The sequence below is a fragment of the Xenopus laevis genome, chromosome 2L, assembly GCF_017654675.1.
Source record: "Xenopus laevis strain J_2021 chromosome 2L, Xenopus_laevis_v10.1, whole genome shotgun sequence".
NCBI classification, from domain to species: domain Eukaryota; kingdom Metazoa; phylum Chordata; class Amphibia; order Anura; family Pipidae; genus Xenopus; species Xenopus laevis.
Genome location: NC_054373.1, coordinates 156,089,366 through 156,112,546, shown reverse-complemented (window position 1 = coordinate 156,112,546; position 23,181 = coordinate 156,089,366). Strand labels below are relative to the sequence as shown.

Genomic DNA, 23,181 nt, shown 5'->3' with positions numbered 1-23,181 from the left:
GGCTGAAAGAGTCACCTGGAATTATTGATTTTTTACGAGTTTGCAATAGCTGGTGCAGAAAATAATTCCAGCTTTTGGGAAAATCTATTTGTATATGCAGAGGATGATCTAGGGATTAAAACACTGCAATGGGTTATTTATAGTGACTCCTGAAAGGAGTATGTTCCTGGGGAATGGCATATTCTTGTAAGTATTTGTATTATCCAAGAATCCATGGTAGTGAAGCTTTGACTTCCAACTGCAGGTTGCATTTCCACTTCAACACAAACCAAATAGGAAAATGTCCTTAAAATTAACCTGTGGTACGATACAGGCAATTATATTTTAAGACAACTTGCAACTGGTCTTACTCAGTTTTCCTTAGTAATTAGAAAGTAGTTAGAATAGCAGCATGTGATGAGTGATAATAATTATAAGAAAGTATCTAATCTTAGAATTACATGATATAAGGAATGTGATCCCAATAACCAATAACATTTTAATTTGGAAAGAGACAAAATGAAAAGGCAAATAGCTAAAATCTTACAGACAAACAGAAGCTAAGACCAATTGTCTTAATCACTGTCTGTGTCTCACGCTGCTCTCCATAGTTGATTATAAAATTATAGTCCTCTTTGAAGTCTGATTTAACACTAATTTATTGAAAATTTTTAAGAATTTACTGAAAAATAAAAGAATGCCGACCTGGGTGACAAAAAACAGAGGATCTATAAAATGTAGCCTAACAAGCATTGTATTAATTCAAGTATTGCAACATCAGGAACAAAGATTATTGCCTTCGGATTCAGTCCAATTAAGCAGCTTTACACATTGGGATCAGAGGGCCACACCTCAGGGTAATTAGGCCCAGAGCTTGCTGTCTGTGCAGAATTCATATAGATTATCATTCACTGGGGGTGACTGTTCCAGTTTATGGATCATTTGCTAAATGTAGCACTGCAGACTCTTTCAGACAAGTACAAACATTGATAGCTTGACCATAACATGTATTTTTAATATTTATTATCCTTTGTGATGTTTAAACTTATATTTTTTATTACCAACATTGAGTTCATTGGAATAAAAATATGCTATGGTGCCTTGGGCCCCACTGACCCTAGAAACCAGGCACTGGCTGGAAGAAAATTAGGCGTGGGATTAATATAAGCAATACAAAATAATGATACAATAGATTCAGCTTCAGAATAAATCAGTTTTTCTGGCTGCTAGGCAATGTTGGCCATTATGCCAGTATATTACATTATGGGGCCCATTTATTAAACCTCAATTGAGGGGCAGATTTATCAAGGGTCAAATTTTGAAGTTATAAATACTTTGAAATTCGACATTCGAATGGCTTTACTTAGAATATCGAAGTCGAAGTTTTTTTCACCGAATTTGACCGTTCTGCGGTCGAAGTAAAATGGTTTGATCGAACGATGAAATCCTTCGAATCAAACGATTCGAAAGATTTCATCCATCGATGATTTTTCTTCGACTTCAAAAAACGTAGAAAACTGCTCTAGAAGGTCCCCATAGGCTAACATAGCACTTCGGCAGGTTTAATTTGGCGAAGTATTAAAGTCAAAGTATTTTTACAGTACTTCGATTATCAAATGGTCGAATATTCAAACGATTTTACTTCAAATCTAATTCGAAGTCGTAGTATCTTATTCGATGGTCGAAGTATACAAAAAATTACTTTGAATCTCAAATTTTTTTACTTCGAAAATTCCCTCGAATTCACTTCGACCTTTGATAAATCTGCCCCTAAATGTTTTTATGGGGAAAACTCAATTTTTTTGTAGAAAAATAAAAACTTAAATTTTTTACGATTTATCATACCCCAAAGTTGCTTAAAATCAGAATCTCAACATACTCCATCTCAAACCTGTTGAGATCATGTAGAAGTCAATGGCAGATGTTCCTGAAGTTGTTTCTTGATATTGTGATCTGCGCTGGATAAGTCTTGGGTTTTGGATGGAAACTCAGAAAGATCGTTAGTTTCGGGTGATGATTCGTCCAATACGAATTGACACTCAATTTTGTCGTGATGTTTTCATGCTCTGATTTTTTTGAGAAAAATTATTGATAAATAAGTTCAAATCGTGAAAGGGAGTTTGGTTGATTTTGTTTTCATAAAAAATTGATTAATTAATTGATGTTTTTTTCAAAACCCACCAGTTCATAGTGCTACTCCAGCAGAATTCTGCACTGAAATCCATTTCTCAAAAGAGCAAACAGATTTTTTTATATTCAATTTTGAAATCTGACATGGGGCTAGACATTTTGTCAATTTCCCAGCTGCCCCTGGTCATGTGACTTGTGCCTGCACTTTAGGAGAGAAATGCTTTCTGGCAGGCTGCTGTTTTTCCTTCTCAATGTAACTGAATGTGTCTCAGTGGGACATGGGTTTTTACTATTAAGTGTTGTTCGTAGATCTACCAGGCAGCTGTTATCTTGTGTTAGGGAGCTGTTATCTGGTTACCTTCCCATTGTTCTTTTGTTTGGCTGCTGGGGGGGAAAAGGGAGGGGGGTGATATCACTCCAACTTGCAGTACAGCAGTAGAGTGATTGAAGTTTATCAGAGCACAAGTCACATGACTTGAATATAAAAAAATCTGTTTGCTCTTTTGAGAAATGGATTTCAGTGCAGAATTCTGCTGGAGCAGGACTATTAACTGATTCATTTTGAAAAAAAAAATTTTCCCATGACAGTATCCCTTTAACTTGAGTTTTAGTAAATCAGCCCCTAGATGTTAGACAGGGAAAAAGCAAAATAATTCTTATTGTTTCAGAGAATCAAGTTCTATATCATTGTAACTGTAAAAGAGACATGTGGTACCTGCACATCACTTTCATTAAAGGTACTTGTGCTCTCCTTGCACTTTTGTATAGTTGCCACTGCTAAGTCTTTGCTTTCTGTTCCAAATTGAGCACTGCTGCCCTGGAGCTACCACCACCTTCAGCCATATGGTCGCTCCATGGTTCCTTCAATGCTCTGCGCCAATTTTAGCAGTTCAGTTGTGCTGAAAGAATCACTCACATGCCAAAATGATGCCAGCAAACACCGGAAATAACATCAGGCAGTTGCATCATAAGTTGCAACGGTGCCCAATTTGTGAAAAATAGTGAGAACAGTTGCACTAGTAACCGTGGATCGGTAGGTGCAGCACAATTTTGTTTAAACTGTTGCCTCTGTGTAAAAATGTCAAAATTATGGGGAAAAAAATGCTGCATTGAGGGAAAAAAGATGGCGCTTGCATTCAAAACTGTACTTTGTGGGCATACATGTGTGCTATTAATATTGTTCAGGGAAAATAACAAAGCACATATATGTACACAGCTGCACATGCACTTCATCGTACATCAGGCAACATTAATAAATTCTATACAGAAATGTCTTCAGGAACCCCCAGCATTCTCTAGGCCCTTGCCCAACCAACCAGCTGATTGGACCACTCCACTAGGTATGACAAAACAGTGTGTGAATAATAAGCAGGCAGTTCCCCAGTGGTCTAACAAATAATGTCTGAAGAAAGCAAACATGCAAAAAGAGTTGAAATTAACCTGAAGGGGAACGTAATGCAACAATGTCCATGAAGTTACCTGCAGCCCCTAAATTAAAGAAGGCCTAATGAATTCTTCAAGTTTAGCTGGATCTGGATAGGAAGGAAGAGACAGTGCAAATATATCTAGAAAATAATCTTCCCTAACACATCTGGGTGTTGTTGTTTCCTGACTTTACTGAGAAGTTGTAGCTCCAGTTTCCATGTGTTCCTCCACTCAAGTAGGAGGAGGAGAGGGATGCACTAAGGGTTTTTTAGAATGAGGGCCTAAAACAGGATGGAAATTCATATCAGCGGATATCCACTGTGATGGCAGGTTGTCAGCTCTTTGCATTGGGCACATGTGTGACTTACCTCTGCCCTGGTGATCAGGTTCTCTAGTTGACTGGGCAGGTCAGACAGCCCTTTCCAGTTTCATTGTTCCGGCTAGTCTCTGCAGCAAGAGTCCAAAAATGAATAGCATACTGAATACTCTGCTTCCTCCTAGTCCAGACTTTCAAACCATAATACCAAGTGACCTTGAAAGTATATCAAGCTCTGCAAGCTACTTAAGAAGCTCTGTTTACCTAAAGAAGACTCTACATGGTTCAACATTATACATGGAGGCTTTTGAAGCGCAACAGAGTCACATAGGGTAAACTCTGGAAGCCCTATTCACCTGTTTGCTTTCTACCACCAGGCATCTGGGAATCCAGTTGCAACTGTCACTTCTGTGCTTACAGCTACTGCTGACAAAGAACCCCATATTCCACCTCTTTCTCATTACACCAGGGATCTTGACACTTGCAGGAACTTCATCAAGAAATGCCTCACACAATTCAAAAGTACAACACCTCATTGAGCAGGAAAAGCTTAGTTCTGTAGGTTTCTGTCTCTACTGCAACTGTCCATTGAAGCAGGGAAACTCTAACTCAAGCATTGACAGGTAAGTGTTGGGAGTCTAATATAGGCAGTATGAACCCATCTCCCTAGAAAGTTCCACACTGATCCATGCTTCCTGTACAGTTCCAGCTGTCTGCTAAGATCTTCACCACACATGAAGAATTTAACATGGAATTTATCTTCAAGCCATGCCTATTCCCCAACATGTGTTGGCAATAGAGAACAGAACACTGACCTCTGGAGTGATTTATAGGTCATGGTTCCTTCATGTTTGATCATGTGTTCTTTCCTGGCCCCTGTTTGTCTACTTTCCTACTATAGCCACTCATATACAGGACAAATGGACTTCTCAAAACCTCTGAAAGTCCTTCTTGATTGGTGGGTTTGAATAATGCTAGCGTATTCAGAAAGTTATTGGTAGTTGCCCTTTAACCATCTGCCATTTGAAATATGCATGTTTCTGTATCTCCTTAAAATAAGTGGCAGTCATTGTCCCTTCCTGATTATTGATTATGCATATTTACCTGGGTCCTATTCAATTCTGGTTTCAGAGGGCCCGATTCATTGTTTATGCAAATTTGTTTTAGCTGTGATGGCCAATACTAAGCCAGTTCTTTGTCTTCTAAATTAGAGAGTACTAGTGATGGGTGAATTTGCGCCGTTTCGCTTCGCCGAAAAATTTGCGAATTTCGTGCAAAATTCGCGAAACAGCAAAAAATTCTCGAAACGGCGCCGGCATCTCGTTTTTGACGCCGGCGTCCGTTTTTTTGAAAAAAAAATTAACGCTGGCGAATTTTCACAGGCGTTTCGCGAATTTATTCGCTGGCGGCGAATCAAGCAAATTCGCCACAAATCGCACAAATTCGCCGCGAATTCGCGCCTGGCAAATAAATTCGCCCATCACTAGAGAGTACTCCTGTTGTGGCTCAGACAACAAAGTGACAAGTTAATAAGGCAGTTTCCAGAGTTTCAGTATTAATTAAGAAAAATCATATAGTGGTAGTACAGTCGATACAAAACAATAATCCTACAGTCCCCGCCTGTAAATGGGGCCCAAGCGACATGATCCCTTTCAATAAAATGTTTTTCCTACAGTTTGGAAATATTTTTCATATTTTCTTTCCTGTGCAAATGCTGTGGAATACAAGGACAGAAGTGATGTTAGAACCACTATTGACTGTATGCAACAGCAGCAGGATGTCATGATTTTTAAATGGCACCTATTTATGCTTAACCTCCTTTCAACCACATTCAGTACTATTACCCATATACTAGTCTTGCTCTAGGATGTTGCTGAACCCCATTTTTAGCAGGCTGTCACACAACCAGAGCATCAATGCAGAAGCCATGCAGTTAAAATAGTTTATTTAAAGAAAATACATCTCAAAAACCATAGGCTAGATGAATACTGAACATGCCACGGTAGTTAAACCTAATCATGTGTAATCCCTTTTTGGCAACCCCCCTGTGCCAAAGGTCATACATCACATATTTCTTACCACTTCAGGCACTATAGCAAATGGTTGTGCAGCAGCAAAACCTTGTGACACACTCTGGTATCTGCCAGACACACTGCACAGGGTCAACCCTACGATCCCTACACAAACATCACAATTAAATTGCCAATCAGAGAGAAGTTTACAAATGCAGTAGTGCATCTCTGACTATATTATTCCATTTTTCAAAATGAAAGTACAATTACAAAATCATATTATTTCAACTATTACAGAAAAAATATACTAAGTGCAAAGATTTGGAAAAATCCAGTTTAGTCAATAGTTAATACAAATCAAGAAACTCAAACGTCATCCCCATGGGCTGTCTAATACCCAAATGGAAAATCTACTTAACTTTTCTCAGTAGTAAATCGAGGATTTTCTCTTCCTCGATGTTGGCTAATTCTCTCAATACCTACTACTGAAAATTATAATTTCACTAACCTTCTTGACATAAATCCTTTTTTTCTAGTCCAGAAATATCAGTAAATACGGGGCAGTATTGTCCCTCCCAGACTAAGAGGTAGGACCTATAACATAGCCAATCAAATTTAATCATGACCTATAAGATCACATCAATTTACGTCAAGAAAGTAAGTAAAATTCTCATTTTCTTCTGCATAGCCTCCATGTCAGTACACATGGGATCTACTGAGCCATGCCTGAAAAACAACAAGGGGTGGGAATAATCAACATAAAAGAAATAACCAAACAGATGCTATAGAGGCCCTGAGTAACAAGGCCAGCATCACATCCATCCAACAGGGAAGTTGATAAAATGTATAGCTCCTGAAAAGCAAGACAAAAGGCACAAGAACATGAATGACATGTACTTGAACATGGTAAGCAACTGACAACAGGAGCTACAAAAAAACAACCACTAAATTACCAAGACTAGCACTTGATGAGAAACAAGCATTGTAGATCAAGAATAGCCATATTCTGCTTAAAGGCTTCCCTCCGCGACAAGAGGGATACCTGCATCATGGCTGTTGGACATAAAACCCCACCTTGGGGAAAACCCAAAATCCTCCAACTGTACCCCTAGGACATAACCAGCACCAGCAATCTCAGAATTAAAACACCCTAGAAACCACGAGGAAACCAAAATATCCAGATCAGAAACTAACCACAACTTGGATGCATCTATCACCAGTGCTCGAGAAATATACTCTATCCTCAGCACTAGCTGTTGGCCCTAGAAATTGGCACACACTAGCCTAGCCCTGCAGCTCAGTGGAAGCAGCTTACATCTGTGCTGACAGCAGTCAACTTCACACCACAGACCAGCCAAAGATCCTCAAACTCAAGGCTGGCAGACCCATGAAAGCCAGCGACCACAAGCCCCCCCCCCCTGACTATAATAAAAATTAGTAGCCACCTTAGCCAAGGGACACAGAAAAAAGCCAACAGCCCAAGAATCCTAGTAAAAGTTCAGCAAATACATGAGCTAATGATCATGGAAAAGCCAACAAAACACTCAAGCCAAAGGCCCTGGTAAAAGGCCAGCAGATAAATGACCCAATGGCCATGGAATAAAGGCCACATGAGCCAAAGGTCCATGCAAACGGCCAGCAGAAACAAGGGCCAAGAGCCCTGGCAAAAGGCTCACAGACACATGGGCCAAGGACCCTAGCAAATGGTCAGCAGAGACATGGGCCAATGACCTCGCGAAATACCAGCATACACATTTTATCAGAGTTTATCAGAGCACATGTCACATGACTGGGGCAGCAGGGAAACTTACAATATGTCTAGCCCCATGTCCGATTTCAAAATTAAATGTAAAAATAATATGCAGCACTATTAACTGATTTTGTGTTTTGAAAAAAACATGTTTTCCCATGATAGTATCCCTTTAAGGGAGTTCCCAAACATCCAGATAGTAGATGCTTCGATACATTTGTTGTTAAATTCAAGTGCTAGTGTGGATTTAACCACTTTACATTGCCTTGCATTACATTTTGTTATTGTTTGCTGTTCCTACTTTCTGCATTTAATTTCCAATTCATTTCAGCACAGTTCCTGTGTAATAAATCTGGATTCAGCTGCTGCTTGTGTTGCTATTTACTGGGAATATTTGGGGTGTCACCACAGTCATAACCTTAGGTGGGCTACACTAGTCTCTAGGGTCTTTAAATACATAGTAAAAAAAAAAAACTTGGTCCTAAGGTGTAGTCCAAGAAATTAGTCCAAATGTTTTCATGCTGGAAAGCTGCTCTTTTGTCAACTGCTGTGGATAAATTTACCTTAACAGTCTAATGATGGAGGTTCAACTAATACCTGGATTACCTGGACCTGTGAAATATGGTTTATTAGTCTTCATTGAAAAATATGATCCAAATCAACACCATACAGCTTACACCTGTGCTGACAGCAGTCAACTTTACACCACGGACCAGCCAAAGATCCTCAAACTCAATGCTGATAAAAACATAGTGAAGACTTAAAAAACATATGAACTTCAACTCTGCGATACCTTAAACCAGAATCCCACTGTAACCATTGTAGGGCAATGCTGGTACAGCCCTGCAGCTCCACGAGCAGCTCTTCATTGAAAAATAACATCCAAATCAACACCATACTTAGTCATAGGGAATATCGTCCTTTTCAATAAAAGCAATGCTACATTAAAGTTTGTATTAAAAGGTGACAAAAGCATGACCCACGCATCATTCTACACTCACTCACCTGACTGATCAAATAAAAACTGTGTGACAATATCATCACTGAAAATGATAATGGACACAGCTTTATTAAAGTTGCAACAGTACAAACATCAACACAATTTGATAAACATAGATAAGCAATCAACCATCTTCAGGGCCCACCAGAATTTCATAGCACACATCTTTCAGCACTCCGATTCCAAGTCATTGGAAAACATCTTTTTTTACAAAATGCATCCGTTATTAGTGCTCTTCCAGCAGAAATCCATTTTTCAAAAGAGCAAACAGATTTTTTTATATTTAATTTTGAGATCTGACATGGGGCTAGACATGTTGTTATTTTCCAATGTGCCCCCAGTCATGTGACATGTACTGCTGCACTGCATCATCCCACTTCTTTTCCTCCAGCAGCCTATCAATAGAACAATGGGAATGTATCAGAAAACAGCTCCCTGACATCTGCATTGCTAAAAATGCTCTCCACCTAGTGGTAGATATGAGAACAGCACTCAAAAGTAATAATCCATGAGTCACGACTCCTTCAGTTACATTGAATAGCATAAACCAGGGCTGTCCAACTGGCGGCCTACTGGGCCGCATGCGGCCAGCAACCCCATTGTGTGGCCCCCCACATGAAAGTCTGTCTGCTGTGTCTGCTTACCATGTGTAAGATTTAAAAGGTATTACTACAGAAATTAACTGGCCCTTGCATTGTTTAAATCTCAAATTCAGACAGTAATCCCCTGTATTGTTCACACTTGTAACACCGCTATTGTTCACACCCCTAAAGCCCTGTACTGTTCACACCGAGACCCAGACTGAAACTGCCCACATTGTTCACCTGTTCAAACTCATACAAACTGCTGGAGGGACACCAGCATAGTGTCACTGTATGTAGCACAGTATGAACTGTTCATATTAGAACCTGATAGGTTTCCGTCCATGTGTGTGCCATACTTTGCCTGTCCTACTCTGCCTGTGTGTGCCATAATCTGTCTGCCCTATGCTCCCTGTGTGTGCCATACTCTGCCTGTGTATGCCCTGCTCTGACTGTGGAACATAAGCCTGGTATTTGTTCTGGGGGTTTGTTAGCATTTGAAAATTATTGTTAGGGGCCCCTAAGGTGTTTAATCGTGTGCTGGGGGGGTGCTGTGTTATCCACCGGGGGTTGAGGCATATGAATTTAAGGGTATGTCTTAATATGACTGAACTTTGTGATGAGTGATATCCCTGCAGTGAGCACAAATCATTTGGTTTTTTTGGTGTGCTACCACAATGTGGATATGGTCTTGTGGTAACATGGGTGTGGTTTAAAGTGGGTGTGGTTTAAAAACATGGAGTGGTCAACACTGGCTTCCATTACCGGCCCTCCACCATGTAGGCCAGAACAAATCCGGCCCTCTGTACCACAGAAGTTGGACAGCACTGGCATAAACAAGAGCTTATCTGGAAGCAGTTCCATTTTGAAGTCCTGGCTATTTTTGAAAGCACATGACCACATACAATGACCCTGAGATGGCTGCCTACACACCAATAATACAACAAAAAAAAAACCAATACATTTATTGGTTCAAAAAAATGTAAAGATAGAATGAATTATGTGCAATGTACATAGTTTAATTTAGCAATATAAACTAAACCATAAAAATCATGACAGAATCCCTTTAACTATATGCCCACTCCACCCCCTCCTTCTCTAGACCTTCCCCTTTAACACTGACCAGCCTATCCCCAAACTAGTGATGCTGAGCTGGGTCATGCAGCCAGTCCTCCGACCTGTTGCTATACGGGACTCAAAGCACTTAAGGAAAATGACTGATTATGGGGTTGCAAGTCTCCTTTTACATCTGGAATCCAACTGGTTTCTCACCCAAAAGTCTAAATATCCTGTACATTTTTGTTTGCCTAAGAATGTCATAGGTATTTATTTATTTAAATAGCACCATAAATATCTATAGTGCTTTACAAGGCATAAGCACAAACAACGGTATCGTTATAATTAAGTTATTAATAAATTATTCGTCACTTAAGTGCTAGGTGTGTCAATATGTAGTTATGTTGAGTTCCCTTCCTGATCTGTAATTGTGTGTGTTCTGTAAGTTTTGGTGGATTTGCCCTCCACCCATTGCACAGCACAGACTAATACATACAGTAAGTGCTATATTATTGTTAATAATATACATAGTAACATAGTAAGTAAGGCTGAAAAAAGACACGTCCATCAAGTTCAACCTTTTAGTTTTTTTTTGTTTTTTTTTAACTGCCTAACTGCCAGTTGATACAGAGGAAGGCAAAAAAGCTCAAGCATCTCCAATTTGCCTCAAATGGGGAAAAATTCCTTCCCGACTCCAAAATGGCAATCGGACTAGTCCCTGGAACAACTTGTACTATGAGCTATCTCCCATAACCCTGTATTCCCTCACTTGCTAAAAAGCCATCCAACCCCTTCTTAAAGCTATCTAATGTATCAGCCTGTACCACCGATTAAGGGAGAGAATTCCACATCTTCACAGCTCTCACTGTAAAAAACCCCTTCCGAATATTTAGGCGGAACCTCTTTTCTGCTAATCGGAATGGGTAACCTCGTGTCAGCTGGAAAGACCTACTGGTAAATAAAGCATTAGAGAGATTATTATATGATCCCCTTATATATTTATACATAGTCATCATATCACCCCTTAAGCGCCTCTTCTCCAGTGTGAACATCCCCAATTTGGCCAGTCTTTCCTCACAGCTAAGATTTTCAATACCTTTTACCAGCTTAGTTGCCCTTCTCTGTACCCTCTCTAATACAATAATGTCCTGTTTAAGTGATGGAAACCAAAACTGTACGGCATATTCTAGATGGGGCCTTATTATTTAATGGAGCAACACTCTCAACCTGCATCTTTTTACTATTAATATATTTAAAAAACTTTTTAGGGTTAGTTTTCACCTCCACCGCAATTAACTCTTCATTTCCTTTCTTTGCCTTCTGGATTGCTGATTTACAACATTTATTACAGTGTTTATATTCATTAAATGCAGCTTCTGTCCCAACAGATTTGTAGTTTTTAAATGCCTTTCTCGTCTTTCCTATTAACTTCTTTACTTCTGTATTAAGCCACATAGGATGATTCTTAGAGCTTCTACGTTTACTCCTTAAGAGAATAAATTGAGAACAGTAATGATTTAGTATCATTTTAAATGACAACCATTTCTGTTCTGTGTTTTTAGCTGAAAACTTAATGCCCCGATCAATACTAGCACAGCCCTCAAGGCACTAAAATTAGCTTTCCCAAAATTCATTTTTTTTGTTGAACCAGTATATATTTGTTTTTTGCACCAGACATTAAATGATATAACATTATGGTCACTATTACCCAGGGGTTCAATGACTTGCACATTTGCTATAAGTTCTGGGTCATTTGAGATCACTAGATCCAGAATAGCATTTTTTTCTGGTAGGCTTCTCAACAACCTGTGCCATAAAATTGTCATGCAACAAGTTTATAAATTTGCTCCCAATAACTGATCTGGCAGTACTGTCGCTCCAGTCAATATCTGAGTAATTAAAATCCCCCATTATCATTACTTTACCCAAACTAGCAGCCTTTTCTATTTGCATCAGGAGCTTAGCCTCCTCCTCGTCACTTACATTAGGGGGTCTATAGCATACGACTACAATTAATTTGCTGGACTTTACAATTGGTGAAGAACTCCACCCATAAGACTTCTGCCCCCTCATTTTCTAACATAACCTCCTCCTTTATATGAGCTTTTAAATCCTGCCTAACAAACAGACATACCCCTCCTCCTTTTCTATTGCCTCTGTCCCTCCGAAACAAAGTATAGCCACTGATATTAACTGCCCAGTCATGTGACTCATTCAGCCATGTTTCAGCCACACCAATCAGATCATATTTTCCCTCCAGCACCAGCAGCTCCAGCTCTCCCATTTTACCAGTCAGACTTCTTGCATTTGCAAACATACATTTAATACTGGTACCATATTGAACATATGACATGTGGTCCTCCCTATCCTTAACACTACCCCCAGCCAAATCTCCTCTCCCATTTTCCCTTTCTTTGCCCACAATCTCATCTAACCTCTTTTCCACTGAATATTTTACTGAACCCTCCCCCCCATGCCTAGTTTAAAATCTCCTCCAACCCTCTAGCCATCTTCTCTCCCAAAACAGCTGCACAGTCATCATTGAGGTTCAGCCCATCCCTAGCAAAGAGCCCATAGCCGACTGAAAAATGAGCCCAGTTCTCCAAAAACCCAAAACCCTCCTCCCTACACAAAGATTAAGCCACGCATTAATCTCCCTACGCTCCCGCTGTCTCCTTAGCGTTGCTCGTGGCTCAGGTAATATCTCTGAGAAAATTACCTTGGAAGTCCTCACCCTCAACTTTACACCTAGTTTTTTAAAATCGTTCTTGAGGACTTCACCACCTCCTCTAACTTTGTCATTGGTACCTATGTGTACCAAGACTGCTGGGTCTTCCCCAACCCCTCCCAATAGTCTGTCCACTCGTTCCACCACATGCCGAACCCTAGCACCAGGCAAGCAGCAGACTGTTCGGCATGTAGGGGCCTTACGACAGATTACCCTATCAACCTTTCTAATAATTGAATCCCTATAACTAAAACCTGCCTTTCCTTCCTTGCTCTTCCCCCACCACCCTTATTAGAACCACTGCCTCCCAGTGTGCTCTGAGAGTCAGTCTGCTCCATACGCGCCAGTTCAGAGTTTTCCTCCCCAGCATCTTCAGCCAAAATGGTGAATTTGCTGTTTTGGACAAGCTGTGGACCAGCCCCCCTACCCTTCTGTCCCCTACTTCCCCTCCTGACTGTCACAAACCTTCCTCCCTCAATAGCCTCCACTGCCCCTTCTCCTCCCCCCACTCCACTAGCCCCTGCCAGTGGTTGCTCTGCGAACCTCCTTTCCTCTCCCTCGTTTGCCGCTGCTCTCAGAAAACCCATCGACATCTCTCACATGTAAATACTGCATGGAACTGCTGCTCCAACACCACATACATGTGACAAGACACACACTGAGTAATACTAGCAAACCCACTTGCACTCATATTTACACTGGGTACTTACAGTCTCCCAAATGCAATTCCTCACAAACACCTTTTCAGTTCGGGGGAATGTAATAAGAATCGCTAACGGAAAAACTATTCGCAATGCGAATAGTTATGCCTTTGCGCGAACAAATTTTGCTTTGTGCGAATTTAATATAGCTTTTGTGAGCCCGGAAACTGTTTAGCGACCACTTCCGACAGTGAAAGACCGTTTGCGAATTTTATAGTTTGCGCCAATGCGCAGTCAATGTAATAAAACTTCTTACTGAAAAAGTCGTTATGTTTGCTCCAAAAGATTACGACACCTTCAACACTTCTTATGAGTGCGCAATTAAAATTCGCAATGCTCAATTAAAATTCGCAATGCAATAACAGTTTAAGGAACAAGATTACATTGTGAGATGTGGATTTTTAGTCTTATTGATGCGAATTGTTTTGCTCTTTGCGACTTTTATTACATTCCCCTGTTAAGGTTTTTAACGCTGCTTAACACTTAATTCACATGCAACACTTAGGGACACATTTAGTTAGGGTCGAATATCGAACACTTAGGGACACATTTACTTAGGGTCGAAATACCTTCCCCATAGGCTAACATTGATGCTCGGTAGGTTTTAGGTGGCGAAGTAGGGGGTCAAAGTTTTTTTTAAAGAGACAGTACTTCGACTATGGAATGATCGAATAGTCGAACGATTTTTAGTTCGAATCGTTCGATTCAAAGTTGAAGTCGTAGTTGAAGGTCGAAGTAGCCAATTCGATGGTCAAAGTAGCCAAAAAAATACTTAGAAATTCAAAGTGTTTTTTATTCTATTCCTTCACTCAAGCTAAGTAAATGTGTTCCTAAATGATATGCTGGGTATCAGTGGTTTCAGCCACTTAAGGCCAGGGCTGGATTTGAAGCATCGGTGCCCACAGGCCAATGTACCTGCTTGTCCCTTGTCACTCCTCCTCTTTAGGAAGCCTTTGTGGCCTTCCCATTGATCCGGGCCTGCTCAAGGCCAGGGCCGGAACTAGGGGTAGGCATAAGAGGCACTTGCCTAGGGCGCAAAGGCACAGGGGCGCCAGGCACGTACCTCTTCTGACGCCTTACATATATATATATATATATATATATATATATATATATATATATATATATATATATATATATATATAATCATATCCCTTTCTCCTTTTACTTTGTAATAATCAGCACCATTTTTACCCTCCTGTTTCATCACTATTTTTGCTTACTCTGCATGTATTTATCTCATGTTTATTACTTTAATGTAATGTACATTAATAAACTAATTCCCTCTTCTATTTCTATTTCCCTCTTCAGCTGCTGCCATTTTCAACCACTTGCATTTTCGAACTGTTACCGTGAAAGGCCTCATCTAAGTGGATATGGATCAAGTATTGCTCTATATAAAAAGGAATTAGAGGAGCATTGCCAGTGGATAAAGTGACCCTAAGGACATGAAAAGTTGAATGTGTTGTTTTTCAGTCATATCATCACCATAAAATAAATTGTGCTACAGAGATTGAGATCCAAATGCAGTTTATTGCAGATACAAAGAAAAGGAAAGATGTTCTAGAATGGTTTATCAAAATGCAGCGATGTTTTAGGAAGTAAACTATGTACAAACACCCAAGATCCCCTCTCCTCTCAGATAAAAGTGAAGCAGTAGTTTACAGAACGAAAAGCTATAATGATCCATGTCATTAGTAAATATCTTCTTAACGTGTTGCTAGGATAGAGATGCACAGTTACTTCCACCCCAATGCCTGAGATTTCTGTGTGATAAGCTGCTCTTGCGTTGTTCATCTATTTCACAAAAAGTTAGTTCTTTTTATCTAAACTTGATGGCCTCCCTATCATTGTTCCAGTGGCAATTTATGGCAGAATATACAAAGGCATGATATAACTGTGTTATAAAGAAGTACTGTGTTCCAAACCCCAATTTTCTCAGATATTTATGATGGAAATTCAAACAGTTACTGATGACACAATCATCACATACTAGTCAAGGTTCCATTAGTTAGGCAAAGGTGTAGTGATATATGGCTTTACAGTGTGGCTGGAAACCTAAATCAATAGGTTTTCTTCATTGTGGATGTTGTTGATGCAACTGCCACTGAGGTTTTGCCAGAATGGCCACTTTCATATGCCATTCCTCCACCTCCATAGCCACATTCATATCCCATTCCTCCACCTCCATGGCCACTTCCATAGCCACCTCCACAGCCGCTACCTCCACGGCCGCCACCTCCACGGCCACTTCCATGACCATATCCACCATGGCCAGATCCCATGCCACCACCGGCTGCACCGCCAAGAGCAGTGTATACACTTGAACCTCCGCTGATTACAGCTAAGAAGTAAGGAGAAAATGAATTAGCTAAAAAGCCCAATCAGTTAAACATAATTATAGCATAAATGAATCGTAGTTACTTACATATGCTGACATTGCTGGTGATCTCTCCAGACATCCTGTGAAAACAAGAAAAGAAGTATTAGGACACATTGATCCATACCAAAATAATGTTGCTCTCTCTCTTTATGTTCCCTGTGTCACGTTTTTAAAGAGAAAGAATGGTCCAATTGATATAACTCATTTATGATTTGTAGCCCTAGACTTTTGTAGAAAATGAGCAACACTTCTGCTTAACTTTCGTTGTCCATATAAAAATAATAAATGCAAAAGTTTTACCATTTCTAGCAACAAATGGAAGACGTTAAGCATGTAGAATTAGTAAAAACTTTTAGTTGGCTTTTAGACGTGGGAATACTTTGTACCAGTAAAACAACTGGTGCCACATCCATTACGAACCACTTTTCAGAGACCAGCATCCACTGTGACATCTGACTCAACTCTTAACTCTACTATTACAGAGTTTGTATAGTCCATGGGTTTCAAATGGCCCCCTTCACCTTGGATTGCACTGAAATCAATTATGTCTCATGGACCCATTTAACTGACCTGCCCTCTTCTCCTTCCAGCATGTATCTGTAAGTGCTAATTTCAAGGTCCAGAGCAAGCTTAGCAGACAGAAGTTCTTGGTATTCCTTAAGCTGACGAGCCATGTCCTCTTTAAGTTTCTTTTCAGCATCTTCAAGATCCTTAAGTTTCTTTTCTGCGTCCTTGAGAGCAAGGTTCCCACGTTCCTCAGCCCCAGCAATGGATTGATTCAGAGATGTAATCTATCATTTAAGGAAAATAATGGGTTCTGAGTATGGAGCTGCAACTGATTTTATACCTGAGTCACTATTGGCACAGCTCAGACCTACCTGCTTCTTGATATTTTCAATTTCAGCCTTCAGTCTCTGGATCTTACGGTTCAGTTCTGATATTTCACTCTTGGAATTCTTTATGCTGTCACCATGTCCTTCAACTGTTTGCTGCAGCTGCTTGTACTACAGTGAATATATATGAGTGAGAAACATCACTAACGTGTATAACAAACAGACATGATCTTTTTATATTATATTTATATTCATCACCCCAGAGATGACCTGATCTCACAAGCCAGTAGTTTTGACGTATTGTATTTATAACTGCACTTGTGTTTTAACATTATTACATTTTATTTTTATAAATGTTGCATAAGATAGTTAAGGGTTTTCTTCACCTGTCACCACTAGTGATATGGATATTCCATGAAACATATTGGCAGGCCAACCAGGTAAGGTTAGACCCTTCTCCATCAATTAAAACACCGGGACATAATTCTCCCTATTTGCCAAAGGAATGATGTCCAAAAATGCTTGTCACAATAAGTCTGTGGATGCAGTCAAATACACAATTTTTTTTTTCATTCAAGTGAGACTTTGGCTTTTTTGATGTTGATGTCTGGCCTTTTTTATTGGTGTTGATGTCCATTGTGGCCTATCACTTGACATTAAAGGGGTTGTTCACCTTTGAGTTAACTTTTAGTATGATGTAGAGAGGAATTGCAATTTGTCCTCTTTTTTTATTATTTGTGGTTTTTGAGTTATTTAGCTTTTTATTCAGCAGCTCTCTAGTTTGCAATTTCAGCAATCTGATTGTTAGGGTCCAAGTCACCCTAGCAACCATGCATTGATTTGAATAAGAGACTGGAGTATGAATAGGAGAGGGACTGAATAGAAAGCTGAGTAATAAAAAGTACCAATAACAAAACGTTTGTACAGATCATTTGTTTTTAGAAGGGGTCAGTGACCCCTATTTGAAAGCTGGAAAGAGTCAGAAGAAAAAGACAAATAATTAAAAAACTATAAAAAATAAATAATGAAGGCCAATTGAAAATTAGCTTCGAATAATGCATTCAATAACACACTAAAGGTCAGGGCACACAGGCAGATTCGGGGAGATTAGTCGCCCGATGACAAATCTCCTCTTCTTTTAGCAAATAATCTCCCCGAACTGCTTCCCCTGCCTTCCCGTCGGCTAAAATGTAAATAGCTGGCGGGATTGTGCTCGGAGCGATTCGTTTTCCGTAGTCGCCTGAAGTTTCCTTTTAAGGCAACTTGCCATCCCGCCGGCGATTTACATTTTAGCCGGTGGGAAGGCAGTTCTGATGATTAGTCCCTCCGAAGAAGAGGAGATTTGTTGCCGGGCGACTAATCTCCCCTAATCTTCCTGTGTGCCCTGACCCTAAAAGTTAACTTAAAGGTGAACCAACCATTTAAGGGAATAAGCATACCCTGGTACTTGGTAATGTAACCTGATAAAGTTACCCTTTCAGTGACATCAGCACTAATGTCAGAGGGTTGGTCTTTTAGTCCTCAGCTACCATAACGTTAACCACAATGGAGATAAAGACATATATGTACATTGGCTAAAGGAGACTGTGATACAGTAAATACCTGCTACATAAAGTTACAGTAGTGTGTGTAGACCTACTCACCTTATTATCGAATAGTTGTTCGGCTTCCAGTTTGCTTCTTTGTGCAATTTGTTCATACTGACATCTAACTTCTTTAATGATGCTATCCAGATTCAAGTCACGGTTGTTATCCATAGTCAGAACAACCGAGGTGTCGGTGACTTGATCTTGTACCTGTGTCAATTCCTGAAAAAGACAAAATCATACCAAATCAGTGTTTATTTCTGGAAAGCAAGATCTTTCAGGCAAATAATAAGTAAGATGTGTTAATGGGATGTGGATACATCATCCTCTCAAGCTACTTGAAATTGATTCATGCCACCGTGTTGTATGTGTCAACAATAGAAACCCTGCTCTGAAGTTCAGCAGGATCAAGCAAGTACCCTGACTTCAGGAAACTCTCTTTTTTGAGTGATAACACCTGGAGTGCTCTTAATGGATTTTCCACATACTAAGGTAAAGCTGCATTTAGTTTTAATGGTGCCTGGGGAAAGTCAAAACTTATGGAGTCCCTATAACTAAAGACTGGCTAAACAGTGGTTCTTCCAGTGGTGTTGAACATATCTCTAAGCACTGACCTTCATGTGGTTCTGAGCAGCTGTGTTTTTTTTGTAATTCCTTGGAGGTGCAAATTTAAGAGCTCTAAGGGGTGCAAAGGCTCGCCCCTTACTGTTTACTTGTTGAGCAGTTGCACCGCAGGGATTGCTGGTACTGAATAAAGACTCCCGACTTGTGAGTAGAAACAACTTGCCAGTTTTCATGATTCTACATTAGCTACATTGTGGTTTCTTGTCCTCTAGGCTGTGAGAGATCTTGGAGTGTCTCACACCTATGATACCGTACTATTGCTTTAAAGGGGACCTGTCACCCTAAGAAATAATTTCAAATTCTTTTCTGCCATGTTAGTTGCATAAAATAAACTTTACTTTATACTTTATAAATTATATAAATTTGGTTTCCTTCAGTCTTGGAATTTACAATCACAGCAAGCCGGTATGCTTTACTTTGTTGACACTGTTATAAGGCAAGTTTTGTATCACCCCAAAATCTTGTGTATGTGCCAGAATAGAGGACCTAATACCCAGGTCGATAACAGACTACACAGTTATAGACCATGAGGAGAGAGGGGGAATGGGAGGAGTGCAGTGACATTTACGAATTGCTGAGTGGAAAGTAAAAGCAGTTGAGTTAACTCAGGCACAGATGTGGGGCAGGCAATATATGATCGAGAGCTCAGATTTTTAAATACCTTTAAAACAGATATTTATGGGGGTTTTAAAATTGGTCTTCATGTTTTATTTGCAAAGGACTTTTATTATACAGCTTTTAATATATGGCTACCATGCTCAGATCCCCTTTAACTTTCCGGGGGTTATTTATTAAAGTCTGAATGCTAAAAATATTAAAGATTTGAATTTTTTTTTACAATAATTCCACATTTTTAGTGGAAAAAAACAAATCAAAATTTTTGAGATTTATTATACCCCGAGGATGCAAAAAGTCTGAATCTGAAACTCAAAGTCAAAAAGTTGTATATAAGTCAATGGGAGAGGTCCTTATCCTATTTGGAAGTTTCTGCGGTCTGCGCTGGAATTAGCCCGAAAATCAGACTATTTCTTTTTTTTTGGACAAAAATGAAAAAAAAACTGATTTTCCGGGAATAAGCCAGAAAAAATCATAAGATTTGATAAAGAGTACAGCCTGTGAAATGTCTTCTTTCACGTTTATAACAATTGTATCCATTTTTTGGGGATTTACCTTAGAATAAAGAGTTCTTAAGAAGTTGATTTCACTTGTCAGTGTATCCACCTTGGCTTCAAGTTCAGTTTTGATCATGTAGGCAGCATCAACATCCTGGAAAAGGAACAATGGTTCTTTAAAACACATCTTGCCACACTGGCTTTCAGTAAGAGGGAGAGACAACATTCAGCACACACTGATCATGTATTATTAATGTTCCAAGAATACATGAATATTGTATGCGAATATTGTAGAAGCAGTTTATCAACTCAATTTTTACTTTATTAACACAATAAACTCACCTTTTTGAGTAGCACAAAATCGTTTTCTGCTTTCGTACGCTTGTTAATTTCATCTTCATATCTGTTTCAAGAAAAAGTTATTTTTAAATAGTCTTTCTTTTCTAACTTATTGTCATGGATACAGAAACATGCAGGTTACATGTATGAGCAGAGCTTTAGCTCATTATCAGTTGAACAATTTAAAGGAACAGTAACGTCAAAAAATAAAAGTGTTTTAAAGTAATGAAAATGTAATGCAGTGTTGCCCTGCACTGGTAAAACCTGCTGTGTTTACTTAAGAAACACTACTATTATTTATATAAATAAGCTGCAGTGTAGCAATGGGGGCAGCCATTCAAAGGAGAAAAGGCTCAGGTTACGCTGCAGATAGCAAACAAGCTCTGTCTAATGGTGTTATCTGTTATCCATTAGTTAACCTGTGCCATATAGCCGTTTTTCAATTTCCACCATTGCTCCACAGCAGCTTGTTTATATGAACTATAGTAGTGTTTCTGAAGCAAACAGATCCGTTTTACCAGTACAGGGCAACAGTACATGATATTTTCATTACTTTAAAACACTTACATTTTTTGGTGTTACTGTTCCTTTAATATGTATTCTAAATGTATAATTGGGAAAGTAAAACCTGTGCAAACATACTTTTTCTTAAAATCCTCTACAAGAACTTGCAGATTCTTCAGTTCTTGCTCCAAACGGCCCTTTTCACTTATTAAATTATCTAAATATTTCTTCAGGTCGGCAATGTATTTCTCAAACAGGGGGTCTAGGTTAGTTTTTTTGGTGCTGGTCTGAGGACTCTGTTGCTGCAACAGTTTCCATTTGGTTTCCAGGACTTTGTTTTGCTGTTCCAGAAATCTGACCTGCAACCAAAAGGAAAAAGTAGGACAAAATGTAAAAAAGACAACAAACGATTTAGCAACAGATTTTGGCAAATTCACTGTCCAACACCTTCTGACGGTCTTGAAAACAGGCTCACAGAGACATGACTTCGTTTTTCATTTTCAGTACTACTTTCTAAACTATAAATGCCCTCTACATGGCAAATCACATTACATATTAAAACTATCTATGCACACTTTAAATTTGGACATACAATATGCAATATTTACATTAATAACAGTCTTACCTTGTCAATGAAAGTTGCAAACTTGTTGTTGAGAGTTTTAATTTGTTCTCTTTCCTCTGCTTTTACTTTCTGGATTGCTGGATCTATAGCCAGATCAAGTGGTAGCAGAAGTTGTGAATTGATAGTAACCTGCTGGATTCCACCAGGTGGGCAAACTGGGAATCCCATATCCCCTCCATCAAATCCTGGCCCTCCCATCCCACCCATGCCCCCTGCGCCACCAAACCCGCCACCAAATCCACCACCTTGTCCACCTCCAAAGCCACCACCTTGTCCACCTCCAAAGCCACCGCCTTGTCCACCTCCAAAGCCACCACCATATCCTCCACCAGCAGCACTACCAAGTCCTCCTGCCCGAGTACTGACTGCACTTATTGAGGTTTTATATTTTCCTCCAAGGTTATAGAGACTGCGTGACCCATAGCCACCTCCAGCCCGAGATCCTCCCCCACTTCCTCCAAGTGAACATGCGCTAAAACCCCCTCTTCCACCACCACTGCTAACCATTTGCTGCTTTTTGATAGAGGCTTGGGAGAAAGCCATGATGGTTTTGGATTAAAGCTGTTGAAAGGGAAAATCAGAAACTTGAAGGGACAAGAAGACGAAGGAGATTTGGCCCCTTTGCACTGAGAGAGAGAAGTGTCTCCCTTTTATCTGCTGGAAGTTAAGGGCTTGGTTGCATGGGTGTCAGAGGACCAGTTTACAGCAATAGTGGGTTTGGCATAGTTGGCAGGCATCCATCTACTCAGTCTACTACATTGATCACACCTAAGGGAATATTTGCTTTGCTTGCAGTCCTTGGACCATTGCATATATTTATAGGTACCTGTGTTGCAATTAATGGACAGTCCTATATATAGGGTATATAATCTGATATACCCTAAATATTTCATATTCTGACTCCCACCAAAGGACTCTGTTACGAAAATAAATAATTGAGGGTTTTGAGGCAACTTTTTCACAATATTTTATGCAGGATTTGTAAGATTCTGGGAAAATTGATTTTTATAGATGCAGAGCAATATGTGGGAAATAGAATATATGCAATGAATTATTTATATTGACTCCTAAAAGAAGTATGTTCCTGTGGGGTGAAGTATCCTTTGAAGACTTTGCATTATCCAATGATCCATGGTAGGGAACGTTCTGAAATCCAACAGCAGTTTGAATTTCCACTTAAACACAAATTAGAGAGACACATATCCCTTTTAATATCATACAGACAGCAATATTGAAAGACTTTATATGGTTATTGTTATAATTACATTTTTGTCCAGCGGTTAAAACTGTTATCTGGTCCCTGGAAATGGAATGTTTGCAACCAGGCAGTTGTTAGAATTGCAGCCTGGGAAATTAAAACCTGAGGCTCTGAATAGAAAGATAACTCGCTAACTAGCAAAAATGACCTGAAAGCACAATTACTGTTCTTCCTTGCTGTAAGCTTTGATAACCAATATCATTTTAGGCTGGAGAGAGGCAAATTGCATAAAACACACG

General features: G+C 39.6%; 1 protein-coding gene across 1 annotated transcript; it reads right to left on the bottom strand.

Moving 5' to 3' along the window:
* Positions 1 to 15,191: 15,191 nt before the first annotated feature.
* krt78.9.L (keratin 78, gene 9 L homeolog) lies at positions 15,192 to 22,321 on the bottom strand. The gene is made up of 9 exons (XM_018245729.2): positions 21,685 to 22,321; positions 21,198 to 21,418; positions 20,559 to 20,619; positions 20,275 to 20,370; positions 18,538 to 18,702; positions 16,940 to 17,065; positions 16,632 to 16,852; positions 16,107 to 16,141; positions 15,192 to 16,022 (listed from the first exon to the last, which is right to left on the bottom strand). Exons 1-9 carry the CDS (start codon positions 22,225 to 22,227, stop codon positions 15,742 to 15,744), a joined length of 1,749 nt encoding a protein of 582 aa, XP_018101218.1. The 5' UTR covers positions 22,228 to 22,321; the 3' UTR covers positions 15,192 to 15,741.
* Between the last annotated feature and the right edge of the window lie 860 nt (positions 22,322 to 23,181).

Excerpts from the sequence above, each read along its gene's own strand:
- krt78.9.L (XM_018245729.2), bottom strand. The coding sequence starts at position 22,227 with ATGGCTTTCTCCCAAGCCTCTATCAAAAAGCAGCAAATGGTTAGCAGT. Across the intron at positions 16,853-16,939 it reads TTGAAAATATCAAGAAGCAG|ATTACATCTCTGAATCAATC; the intron begins GTAGGTCTGAGC and ends CTTAAATGATAG. Across the intron at positions 16,023-16,106 it reads CACCAGCAATGTCAGCATAT|CTGTAATCAGCGGAGGTTCA; the intron begins GTAAGTAACTAC and ends CTTACTTCTTAG.